Source organism: Heterodontus francisci, chromosome 27 (genome assembly GCF_036365525.1).
Source record: "Heterodontus francisci isolate sHetFra1 chromosome 27, sHetFra1.hap1, whole genome shotgun sequence".
In the NCBI taxonomy this organism is placed as follows: Eukaryota; Metazoa; Chordata; class Chondrichthyes; order Heterodontiformes; family Heterodontidae; genus Heterodontus; species Heterodontus francisci.
This window is the reverse complement of record NC_090397.1, coordinates 25,677,629-25,690,462: the sequence shown is the minus strand read 5'-3', so window position 1 is coordinate 25,690,462 and position 12,834 is coordinate 25,677,629. Positions and strand designations below refer to the sequence as shown.

Sequence of the window (12,834 nt, the reverse complement as noted above, 5' to 3'; positions counted from 1 at the left end):
GCAGTGGCCCCAAAACAGATCCTTGCGGTACACCACTAGTAACTAAACTCCAGGATGAACATTTGCCATCAACCACCACCCTCTGTCTTCTTTCAGCTAGCCAATTTCTGATCCAAAGCTCTAAATCACCTTCAACCCCATACTTCCGTATTTTCTGCAATAGCCTACCATGGGGAACCTTATCAAACGCCTTACTGAAATCCATATACACCGCATCAACTGCTTTACCCTCATCCACCTGTTTGGTCACCTTCTCGAAAAACTCAATAAGGTTTGTGAGGCACGACCTACCCGTCACAAAACCGTGCTGACTATTGCTAATGAACTTATTCTTTTCAAGATGATTATAAATCCTGTCTCTTATAACCTTTTCCAACATTTTACCCACAACCAAAGTAAGGCTCACAGGTCTATAATTACCAGGGCTGTCTCTACTCCCCTTCTTGAACAAGGGGACAACATTTGCTATCCTCCAGTCTTCCGGCACTATTCCTGTCGACAATGACGACATAAAGATCGAGGACAAAGGCTCTGCAATCTCCTCCCTAGCTTCCCAGAGAATCCTAGGATAAATCCCATCTGGCCCAGGGGACTTATCTATTTTAACACTTTCCAAAATTGATAACACCTCCTCCTTGTGAACCTCAATCCCATCTAGCCTAGTAGCCTGAATCTCAGTATTCTCCTCGACAACATTTTCTTTCTCTACTGTAAATACTGACGCAAAATATTCATTTAACACTTCCCCTACCTCCTCTGATTCCACACACAACTTCCCACTACTATCCTTGATTGGCCCTAATCTAACTCTAGTCATTCTTTTATTCCTGATATACCTATAGAAAGCCTTAGGGTTTTCCCTGATCCTATCCGCCAATGACTTCTCGTGTCCTCTCCTTGCTCTTCTTAGCTCTCCCTTTAGATCCTTCCTGGCTAGCTTGTAACTCTCAAGCGCCCTAACTGAGCCTTCACGTCTCATCCTAACATAAGCCTTCTTCTTTCTCTTGACAAGCGCTTCAACTTCTTTAGTAAACCACGGCTCCCTCACTCGACAACTTCCTCCCTGCCTCACAGGTACATACTTATCAAGGACACACAGTAGCAACTAACAGTGATTAGTTGTTGGGAGCAATGCCGACAAATCATCAATGCCATCAAACATTGTTTGATGTTGTTAGTTAAATCACAGAAATTGAGAAAAAGTGTGATTGAAACAGCGCTTGACCTTTTGGCCACTTATTTGCACCATAATGCTGCTGGCCCTTTGATCTACTGCCTGCACCATTCTGCAGAGCAATGGCAAGCCCTGTGATGGCTGCTGTCTGCCTTTCAACATTACAATCTGGAACCGCTTCCTGCCTTCATGCCAGTCCTGGTGCTGCTGATGGTGCACCACACTCACCCCCAGGCCAGTTAGATCATTTACATTTGAAAACAGCTTTGCGTCAGCCTTGCTAAAGCAGTATGGAGTCGGGACCCGGAAATTCTCTGGCTGTCGGAGTCTCGACCTCAGAATGAAAATCCAACCCTCAGAATAAAATAGATGGTTACTTTACACATATTAATGGATTCTATGAGAAAGAAAACCTATATTTGCTTTAAGAAATTTTACAATAAACCCAAAATAAAACATATGGTTCCCAGCAAAGAAATGGTTGTCTCTTCCATAAAATATATCTATATGTCTGAAAGCTAAGTGGGGGTGGTGGAAGACTGACACTTTATTTATTCATTCTGGTTCAACATCTTGTCATTTTTATCTACTGTGATATCACAGTTACAATTAATGGATGAGGTGGTGATCTCCGAGACTCAATTCTTGATTTGTGCTCCCGTCACTCTATAGCAGGAGCACTAATTCATAAAACCTACCCTGTGATCCATTGGGATTAACTTTTCCAAGCAATAAAGCAAACACACACAAAAAAGCAAAAATAGATCAAATTCTTATTGCTATTTCACTTCTACTACTTCAGACTAAGTTTCTATATATATATTTTTAGGTTTACCATTTGTCACAAGACAGAAGTTGTAAAGAACACATTAAATCCAGTGTGGCAAGCCTTCACAATCCCTGTACGTGCTCTCTGCAATGGGGACTTTGACAGGTAGGAGGAATCAGTGCATATCCGTTTGCAAATTTAGCTGGTTACCAAGGATACTTGACAATAATTAGAGGCTTTTTAAAGGTGACATATATATTGAGTTTGCATAAATATTAAGCATTGACACAGCATTATTGTCTGTTGACAGGCATCTTCCTGACTATTCATGTATATTCAATATTGTACAGACCTGAATATTTCAGATCTGCCAAATGTAAGCTCTTCAGTTTGAGACACTGTCAATCTTTAATTTTATGTGTCAAAAATACTGCTAATAAATATTTGGAATATCTTGAAAAGATAGTGGAAGAAAGTAACACTTTATTTATTCACCAATTTTCTTGATGCCTTTTCTTTCTGGGATGTGTTTCCATAGATATCAGAGCCGAGAAATTCATTGGATTTGCGCCTGTTTACTGGGTGCTAAACTGGTGCCTAAGCCTCCAATAGGGTGTGCAGGAAAAGCATGCTCCTTAAACACCAGATGCACACAGCCACCCTGTATTTGTACTGGCAATGGTTTAGGCATCAGGACTTGTGCCTGAAATAGGCTTTAAGCCATTTGTGTATGCAAATAAGGGGGCGAACATCTGCTTAATGACCCCTCTACCATATTGCCTTGTCCTGAGGCAGTCAGCAGGGGCATCGGCTCCATTCAGGAAAAACAGACCTGCATGAAGCCTACCAGAAATGCTGCAACATAGTCAGGACTGGGAATTTTATATACCAGGTTATATAAGGTCTACAGGAAAGATGGGCCAAATAGTAAAAGGAGGAGGACTAGCCTGAATGATTAAGGATGAAATCAAATTGATGATGAGAGGATATAATGAGAGATAAACAGGCAGTGGAGACTTTATGGGCAGAATTAAGAAACAGAAAAGGACTTCAGACTGTAGTGTGTGTTAGGTACTGGCTGTGAAGTGGTAGAATGTATAAATGTAGAATTTGACAAGCATGAAACAAAGACGGGGTAGTTTTAATTGGGGATTTTAAATTTTATATAAATGTGGCCAAACAGGTGATTCTAAAACAGACGGCTGTAGCCCATCACCAGAAACATAACTTTGTTAAAAATGCTTACCTGAACATGTAGCCAGGAGGAGCAGCAGTGCTCCTCCCAACTACACATTAAAATGATTTGCCACTCCCCTCCCTCATCCCGACCACTGCTACCTTCCCTTTCAGTCACCTCCTTTCCTATCAGCTCTATCTAATGGTCTCAGTTCAGGACTTAACTCATTGCTGCTGACGTCAATGCAGCAACTTGATATTTGTGACTTTGGGCTTGATTTTCAATCACCCGTAAGTGCGGGCAGGGGCGCAGATCGAAAATTGTGGTCCTGGAAGGCGTCATTGGAGCCCGATACCTCCAGAACGCGACACGATTTTCAAAGTGGGGGCACGTTGTGGGGGAGCTGTAAACCTGCACGCTTTTGATTAAGTAGTTGTTGAGCTCATTAAAAGGTTTCAGAGGAGCAGTTTTAAATTTTCATTTGGGAGGCACAGGGAAAACGCAGTGTCCGGGACATGTCAGGGTGCAGTTGTGAATACTGCGGGGAACCATGAAGGCTAATGGATGCGCTGGTTGACAAACTGAAGTGGAGAATAATGCTCAGCTGCTCAGCCAGAGGCAGAGCATTGCCATCGCTGGAGCTGAGAGGCTTGCATTTGTGAGCAATGAGTGGTAGGACTCTTGAGAGGGACGTGAGGCTGCTGGCAACACTTCGGCAGCAGAGATTGGCAGAGGAATCCCTGATGAACGTACGAGCACCAGCTGAGGGATTTGACATAGGAGCAGACTACTCTGACATTAGACAGAGTAGCGAGGAGGAGCTTCAGCAGATGCATCCTCCTGGTCAGAAGGAGGCCAGAGGAGCAGAGCGAGAGGCTGCAAGGGGAAGAAAGTGCTACCCAAGACATCGACTGTACCGCCCAAGAGTCAGCAGTCTGCAAATGACAGAACGCCAGTGCCATGGGAGACTGTGCCTATCCAGGCAGATGGTTTCGGACATCGGGCCTCTGATCCGCAATGACCCGAGGCCTCACGACCCCCACGGCAGTCCCTACCTGCATCCGTAAAGGTCACCATCACCCTGAATTTTTATGCTTCTGGGTCATTCCAGGAATCAGCTGTGGACCTGGGTGGCATCTCACAGTTGACAGCTCATCACGCCATCAGGCAGGTCATGGATGCCCTATTTCACAGGGCAGGGAATACATCCATTTCAAGACAGATGGGCCAGCACTGACACAGCGGGCTTTGGGCTTCGCCATCATCGATGGATTCCCTCAGGTCCAGGGGTCATTGATTGCAGCCACTAAGCCATGATTGCACCGACACAGCAGCCAGTCAGATTCCTGAACAGAAAAGGCTTCCACTCACTGAATGTCCAGCTGGTCTGTGACCATAGGAAGTACATCTTGTAGGTGTGCGCTCAGTTCCTGAGCAGCTGTCATGATTCCTTCATCCTTCGAGTGTGAGGTGCCGCATCTCTTCAGTCCCATATCCAGACTCCATGGGTGGCTGCTGGAAGATGAGGGTTATCAGCTGAGGAGGTGGCTCCTGACACCCAGACTCAGATGCAGAGAGGCGCTACAATCAGAGCCATCTCCTAACACGAAGCTGCATTGAACGGGACCATCGGCATCTTGAATATGTGCCTCTGTTGCCTTGACTGGCAGGTGGTGCCCTCTAGTAAGAGCCAGTTAGGGTGTCTCGTGTTGTGGTCATCTGCTGCATAACATGGGATGATACAAAGAGGCCTGGAGACAGATGATAAGGAGGACCTGGAACACCACTATTCCTCGGAGGAGAACAGAAAGGAGGAAGAAGAACAGGAGGATGAAGGGGGTGCTCCAGAGGAGTCTGGCGCTCAGGCATTGAAGGAATACCGCTGAGGCCATCCCAGATCTCACGGCAATTGGCAGGCTGGCATGGCTGCAAGGGCCACGCTAATTCAACAGTGTTTCACTTGAGCGCTTCCAGCCCTTATGACAGAATCCCATTGCCCAGCAGCACAACAGCTCATGCCAATGTCATGCTGGAATAAGTGAGGGAGGGCACCCTCATAAATCATTCTCTTCTCATCCTGCAGGATAGGAAAGTGCACAACCTTCCGGAAATGTCTGGGATGGGTGGCTGTATGCCAAACCTCCACAATCTGACCCCGATGGAAAACCCAAAACTATTGAAAATGGAGTCTCCACCGCCAACATTCTCCCACATCACAGACCATGGCACCACAGCAAAACTAGGCACTCCTCTCCTTTCGGCCCCTGCCCCCTTTTGACATCAAGCAATAATAATACACAAGTCTGGTCGAAAGCACAAGCAATTATAAATACAGGAAAAGTCAATGAACAAACAAATTGGGAAAACATCACCCAGGTGAACCGTAAAGTGCATCTAATGGTGTGGCGCCTTATGTTCCCATCCACTTCTACGGGGTGCTCCCCCTGTGGCTGAGGATAAGGTGGAGTGGGCCTGCTCCCTTGTCTCTGCCTGTGGCTGAAATGCCCATGGTTTCTGTCCTCGTCTTGGAGGTGCCTGTGGGGGCTACTTCACAGGCTGCTGCATCTGCGCCATTGCAGAGGTAGCCTCTGTCACAGGGCCTTGTGGCACCGATGGTTCATCAGTCAGAGGGACTGAGAAGATGAGGGATAATGCCAATGCCCCCTGAAGGCTGGCCCCCTCATCGGCCTCTTTGACTCCTTCAGCTCCTTTGCATGCTGGGTGAGGCCACTGGCTGGAATGCAGCTGGCATCCACTCCATGCATCCCAGCACCATTGATGACACTGAGTGGCCCATGCTGCAGAGAGTCTCACTCCTTCTGTGCATATCAGCACGCTGCTCCTGCATCCACTCAGAGTGATGCTAAATATGGCTCTCCATGAGGGTGGCCCCTGTCTCAATGGAGCAGCTCATGCCCTCAAAATCCTGAGCCATAACGGTCCACATGTACAGCATGGACTTCTCCATTGTCTGTCCATGGCTCCGCAATGCCTCAGGGATCTCCGACATTCGGGAACTCATCTGTCTCTGATACTCCAGAAAAACCCTCCTTGTTTTTGCCAGCAAAGCATGACTATGCCTGTCCTCTGTCCTCTGAGGAGGACTGCACACAGCTGACTCTGCCTCACTCTCCTCCTCCTCCTGCTTACTTGTGATGTGCTGCTCACCCTGTGCTCCCCGTTCTAATCTTGATTGAGACCCAACCGAGGTGAGTGTGCCTGCGCTGGTGGCTGGTACGGAGGAATGATGTGATGGTGCAGGCTTCTGGATCATCTTTCCCTGCTGAGTCGGCCAACGACAACTGGGTTGGGGCACTCTGCTCCCACTCCGCTACTGGCCCTGTGGGAAACATAAGAAGGTGGTGGTGAGAATTCAGGCTATTCAGCAGGTGACGCAGCAGAATGAATCCCATAGATGACAGTGGTTGTACTGCCACAACGTGCATTGGGAAGGAGTTTCTGCCATGCTCTTCACCTTTTCTTTATTCATTCATGGGATGTGGACGTCACTGGCATTCATTGCCCATCCCTAATTGCCCTTGAGAAGGTGGTGGTGAGCTGTCTTCTTGAACCGCTGCAGTCCATGTGAGGTAGGTACACCCACAGTGCTGTTAGGAAGGGAGTTCCAGGATTTTGACCCAGTGACAGTGAAGGAACGGCAATATAGTTCCAAGTCAGGATGGTGCGTGACTTGGAGGGAAACTTGCAGGTGGTGATGTTCCCAGGCATCTGCTGCTCTTGTCCTTCAAGGTGGTAGAGGTTGCGGGTTTGGAAGGTCTTGTCTAAGGAGCCTTGGTGCATTGCTGCAGTGTATCTTGCAGATGGTACACACTGCTGCCACTGATGTGCCAGTCAAGCGGGCTGCTTTGTTCTGGATGGTGTCGAGCTTCTTGAGTGTTGTTGGAGCTGCACCCATCCAGGCAAGTGGAGAGTATTCCATCACACTCCTGACTTGTGCCTTGTAGATAGTGGACAGGCTTTGGGGAGTCAGGGAGTGAGTTACTCGCCGCAGGATTCCTAGCCTCTGACCTGCTCTTGTAGCCACAGTATTTATATGGCTACTCCAGTTCAGTTTCTGGTCAATGGTGTTGATAGTGGGGGATTCAGCGATGGTAATGCCATTGAATGTCAAGGTGAGATGGTTAGATTCTCTCTTGTTGGAGATGGTCATTGCCTGGCACTTGCGTGGCGCAAATGTTACTTGCCACATATCAGCCCAAGCCTGGATATTGTCCAGGTCTTGCTGCATTTCTACACGGACTGCTTCAGTATCTGAGGAGTCACGAATGGTGCTGAACATTGTGCAATCATCAGTGAACATCCCCACTTCTGACCTTACGATTGAAGGAAGGTCACTGATGAAGCAGCTGAAGATGATTGGGCCTAGGACACTACCCTGAGGAACTCCTGCAGTGATGGCCTGGAGCTCAGATGATTGACCTCCAACAACCACAACCATCCTCCTTTGCGCGAGGTATGACTCCAACCAGTAGAGAGTTTTCCCCCTGATTCCCATTGACTCTAGTTTTGCTAGGGCACCTTGATGCCATACTCGGTAAAATGCTGCTTTGATATCAAGGGCAGTCACTCTCACCTCACCTCTTGAGTTCAGCTCTTTTGTCCATGTTTGAACCAAGGCTGTAATGATGTCAGGAGCCGAGTGGCCCTGGCGGAACCCAAACTGAGCATCAAACTGAGATGGTGCTAGTGAGAGTAGGAATGGGAGGATTAGGCAAATGAATGCGTGGCTGAAGAGCTGGTGTCGGCGGGAGGGCTTCAGCTACTTGGATCATTGGGATCTCGTCTGGTGCAGAGGTGACCTGTACAAGAAGGACGGGTTGCATCTAAACTGGAGGGGGACCAATATCCTTGCGGGGAGGTTTGCTAGCACTACTCGAGAGGCTTTAAACTAGTCTTGCAGGGGGGTGGGACCCAAAGTAGTAGTCTCTCAGATGAGATAGTTGAGGCAAATGGAGAGGTTCAAGCAAGCAAGTCCAGTAGGCAGGCCGGGTAGGGGCAGGACAGGGAGCGTGGAAGGTCTGGTAGGCTAAACTGCATTTACTTTAATGCAAGAAGCCTTACAGGTAAGGCAGATGAACTCAGAGCATGGATCGGTACATGGGAATGTGATATTATTGCTATTACGGAAACGTGGTTGACGGATGGGCAGGGCTGGCAGCTTAATGTTCCGGGGTACCTATCTTTCCGGCGTGACAGAGATGGAGGTAAGAGAGGAGGGGGAGTTGCACTATTGATTAGGAAGGACATCACGGCAGTACTTAGAGAAGATATCCCGGGGGGAATGTCCAGCAAGGCCATATGGGTAGAACTTAGAAATAAGAAAGGGATGATCATTTTGATGGGATTATACTTTAGGCCCCCCAATAGTAAGAGGGAAATGGATGAGCATATATGTAGGGAAATCACAGATACGTGTAGGAATTATAGGGTTGTAATAGTAGGTGATTTTAACTTCCCTAATATTGACTGGGACTGCCTTAGTGCTAAGGGATCAGATGGAGAAGAATTTGTTAAGTGTGTCCAGGATAGTTTTCTGAAGCAGTATGTGGATGGCCCTACTAGAGAAGGGGCTACACTCGACCTCCTCTTAGGAAATGAGGATGGGCAGGTGGTTGATGTGTCAGTGGGGGAGCACTTTGGGACCAGTGACCATAACTCTATTAGCTTCAAGATAGTTATGGAAAAGGATAGGACTGGTCCTCAGGTTGAAGTCCTAAATTGGGGGAAGGCTAATTTCGATGGCATCAGACAGGGACTCTCAAATGTTGAATGGGAGAGGCTGTTTACAGGTAAAGGGACGTCTGGCAAGTGGGAGGCTTTTAAAAGTGAGATAGGAAGAGTTCAGGGCCGGAATGTTCCTGTTAGATGGAAGGGCAAGGCTGGCGAGTTTAGGGAACCTTGGTTGACGAGGGATATTGAGGATCTGGTCAGGACAAAGAAGGAGGCATATGTCAGGTATAGGCAGCTGGGATCGAGCGAGTCCCTCGAGGAGTATAGGGGATGTAGGACTACACTTAAGAAGGAAATTAGGAGGGCAAAGAGGGGCCATGAGATTTCCCTGGCAGATAAGATGAAGGAGAATCCTAAAAGATTCTATAAGTATATTAAGAGTAAAAGGGTAGCTAGGGAGAGAGTAGGTCCCCTTCAGGATCAGTGCGGCAATCTATGCGTGGAGCCACAGGAAATGGGCGAGGTCTTAAATGAATATTTCTCGTCCGTATTTACCGTGGAGAAGGTCATGGAAGCTAATGAGTTCAAGGGAGGGAACAGCAATATCCTGGAGCATATTAACATTACAAAGGAGGAGGTGTTGGAGGTTTTGAAGCGCATTAAGGTGGATAAATCCCCAGGGCCTGACCAGGTGTATCCTAGGATGCTATGGAAAGCAAGGGAGGAGATTGCTGGCAGAGATTTTTGTATCATCGTTAGCCAGGGGTGAGGTACCGGAAGACTGGAGGATAGCTAATGTTGTGCCTTTAGTTAAGAAGGGCAGCAGGGATAAGCCAGGGAACTACAGGCCAGTGAGCCTTACATCAGTGGTGTGAAAGTTATTGGAAGGGATTCTGAGAGACAGGATTTATATGCATTTGGAAAGGTATGGTCTGATTCGGGATAGTCCGTGGGAAATCATGTCTCACGAATTTGATTGAGTTTTTCAAGGAGGTAACCAAGAGGATTGACGAGGGCAGGGCGATGGACATTGTCTACATGGACTTTAGCAAGGCCTTTGACAAGATCCTGCATGGTAGGCTGGTCCAGAAGGTTCGAACACATGGGATCCAGAGTGAGCTAGCAAATTGGATACAAAATTGGCTTGGTGATAGGAGGCAGAGGGTGGTAGTGGAGGGTTGTTTTTCAGATTGGTGGCCAGTGACCAGTGGTGTGCCGCAGGGATCAGTGCTGGGCCCTCTGCTGTTTGTCATATATATTAATGACTTGGATGTGAATGTAAGGGGCATGATTATTAGTTTGCAGATGACAGCAAAATTGGTGGTATAGTGGACAGTGAAGAAGGTTGTCTAACGTTACAACAGGATATAGATCAACTGGGAAAGTGGGCAAGGGATTGGCAAATGGAATTTAATGCAGACAAGTGTGAAGTGATGCATTTTGGGAAGTTAAACCAGGGCAGGACATATACAGTGAATGCCAGGGCCCTGGGGAGTGTTGTTGAGCAGAGAGATCATGGGGTGCAAGTACATAGTTCCCTGAAAGTGGCAACACAGGTAGACAGGGTGGTGAAAAAGGCGTCTGGCATGCTTGCCTTCATCGGCCGAGGCATTTAGTACAAGAGTTGGGACGTCATGTTACAGTTGTACATGACGTTGGTTAGGCCACATTTCGAGTACTGTGTGCAGTTCTGGTCCCCGCACTACAGGAAAGATGTGATTAAGCTAGAGAGGGTGCAGAAAAGATTCACAAGGATGTTACCTGGTTTGGAGGGCTTGAGTTATAAAGAGAGATTGGATAGGCTGGGTCTGTTTTCCCTGGAGCAAAGAGGCTGAGAGGGGACATGATAGAGGTATATAAAATTATGAGAGGCATAGATAGGGTAGATAGCCAGAGTCTGTTTCCCATGGTAGGGGTGACTAAAACTAGAGGGCATAGATTTAAGGTGAGAGGGAGGAGGTTTAAAGGGGATCAAAGGGGTAAATTTTCACACAAAGAATAGTGGGTATCTGGAATGAGCTGCCTGAGGAGGTGGTGGAGGCAGGAACAGTAGCGACATTTAAGAGACATCTGGACAGGTACTTGAATGAGCAAGGCATAGAGGGATATGGAATTAATGCAGGCACATGGGATTAGTATAGATAGGCATTATGGTTGGCATGGACGCGATGGGCCGAAGGGCCTGTTTCTATGCTGTACGACTCTATGACTCTATCACTGAGCAGGTCATTGCTAAGCAAGTGCTGCTTGATGGCACTGTTGATGACAACTTCAATCACTTGACTGATGATTGAGAGTAGGCTGATGGGGTGGTAATTGGCTGGGTTGGACTTGTCCTGCTTTTTGTGTACAGGACATAGCTGGGCAATTTTCCACATTGCCGGGTAGATGCCAGTGTTGTAGCTACACTGGAACAGATTGGCTTGGGGTGAGGCAAGTTCTGGAGCACAGGTCTTCAGTACTATTGCTGGAATGTTGTCAGGACCCATAGCCTTTGCAGTATTCAGTGCCTTCAGTCATTTCTTGATATCACGTGAAGTGAACCGAATTGGCTGAAGTCTGGCATCTGTAATGCTGGGGACTTCAGGAGGGGGCCGAGATGGATCATCAACTCGGCACTTCTGGCTGAAGATTGTTACAATGCTGCTGCCTTATCTTTCGCACTGATGTGCTGGGCTCCCCCATCATTGAGGATGGGGATATTTGTGGAGCCACCTCCTCCAGTTAGTTGTTTAATTGTCCACCACCATTCACGACTGGATGTGGCAGGACTGCAGAGCTTAATTCTGATCCGTTGGTTATGGGATCGTTTAGCTCTGTCTGTTGCATGCTGCTTATGCAGTTTGGCACGCAAGTAGTCCTGTGTTGTAGCTTCACCGGGTTGACACCTCATTTTGAGATATGCCTGGTGCTGCTCCTGGCATTCCCTCCTGCACTCTTCATTGAACCAGGGTTGGTCTCTTGGCTTAATGGTAATGGTAGAGTGGGGGATATGCCGGGCCATGAGGTTACAGATTGTGATTGAGTACAATTCTGCTGCTGCTGATGGCCCACAGCGCCTCATGGATTCCCAGTTTTGCATTGCTAGATCTGTTCGAAATCTATCCCATTTAGCACGGTGATAGTGCCGCACAACACGATGGATGGTATCCTCAATGTCAAGGCGGGATTTCGTCTCCACAAGGACTGTGCGGTGGTCACTCCTACCAATACAGTCATGGACAGAAGCATCTGCGGCAGGCAGATTGGTGAGGACAAGGTCAAGTATATTTTTCCCTTGTGTTGGTTCTCCTCCAACCTGCCGCAGACTCAGTTTAGCAGCTATGTCCTTTAGTACTCGGCCAGCTCAGTCAGGAGTGGTGCTACCGAGCCACTCTTGGTGATGGACATTGAAGTCCCCCACCCAGAGTACATTTTGTGCCCTTGCCACCCTCAGTGCTTCCTCCAAGTGGTGTTCAACATGGAGGAGTACTGAGTCATCAGCTGAGGGAGGGCGGTAGGTGGTAATCAGTAGGAGGTTACCTTGCCCATGTTTGACCTGATGCCATGAGACTTCATGGGGTCCAGAGTCAATGTTGAGGACTCCCAGGGCAACTCCCTTCCTACTGTAGATCACTGTCCCGCCACCTCTGCTGGGTCTGTCTTGCCGGTGTGACAGGACGTACCCGAGGATGGCGATGGCAGTGTCTGGGACATTGTCTGTAAGGTATGATTCCGTGAGTATGACTATGTCAGGCTGTTGTTTGACTAGTCTGTGGGACAGCTCTCCCAACTTTGGCGCAAGCCCCCAGATGTGAGTAAGGAGGACTTTGCCAGGTCGACAGGGCTGGGTTTGCCATTGTTGTTTCCGGTGTCTAGGTTGATGCTGGGTGGTCTGTCTGGTTTCATTCCTTTTTATTGACTGTAGTGGTTAGGTACAACTGAGTGGCTTGCTGAGCCATTTCAGAGGGCATGTAAGAGTTAACCACATTGCTGTGGGTCACATGTAGGCCAGACCAGGTAAGGACAGCAGATTTCCTTCCT

At 47.9% G+C, this 12,834-nt stretch overlaps 1 protein-coding gene across 3 annotated transcripts in view; it reads left to right on the top strand.

Moving 5' to 3' along the window:
• Positions 1–12,834, top strand: part of LOC137384709 (copine-8) — a 445,401-nt gene that overhangs the window by 227,376 nt on the left and 205,191 nt on the right. For 2 of the 3 annotated variants that reach the window (XR_010977638.1, XM_068059014.1), the window contains exon 9: positions 2,004–2,108. The exons of the other annotated variant lie outside the window; for it this stretch is intronic. Coding sequence is in view for 1 of the 2 variants with exons in the window: in XM_068059014.1 (XP_067915115.1) it covers positions 2,004–2,108 (105 nt within the window). In the remaining variant the exon portion in view is untranslated. The remainder of the gene's footprint in view (positions 1–2,003; positions 2,109–12,834) is intronic. 3 annotated transcript variants of the gene reach the window in all.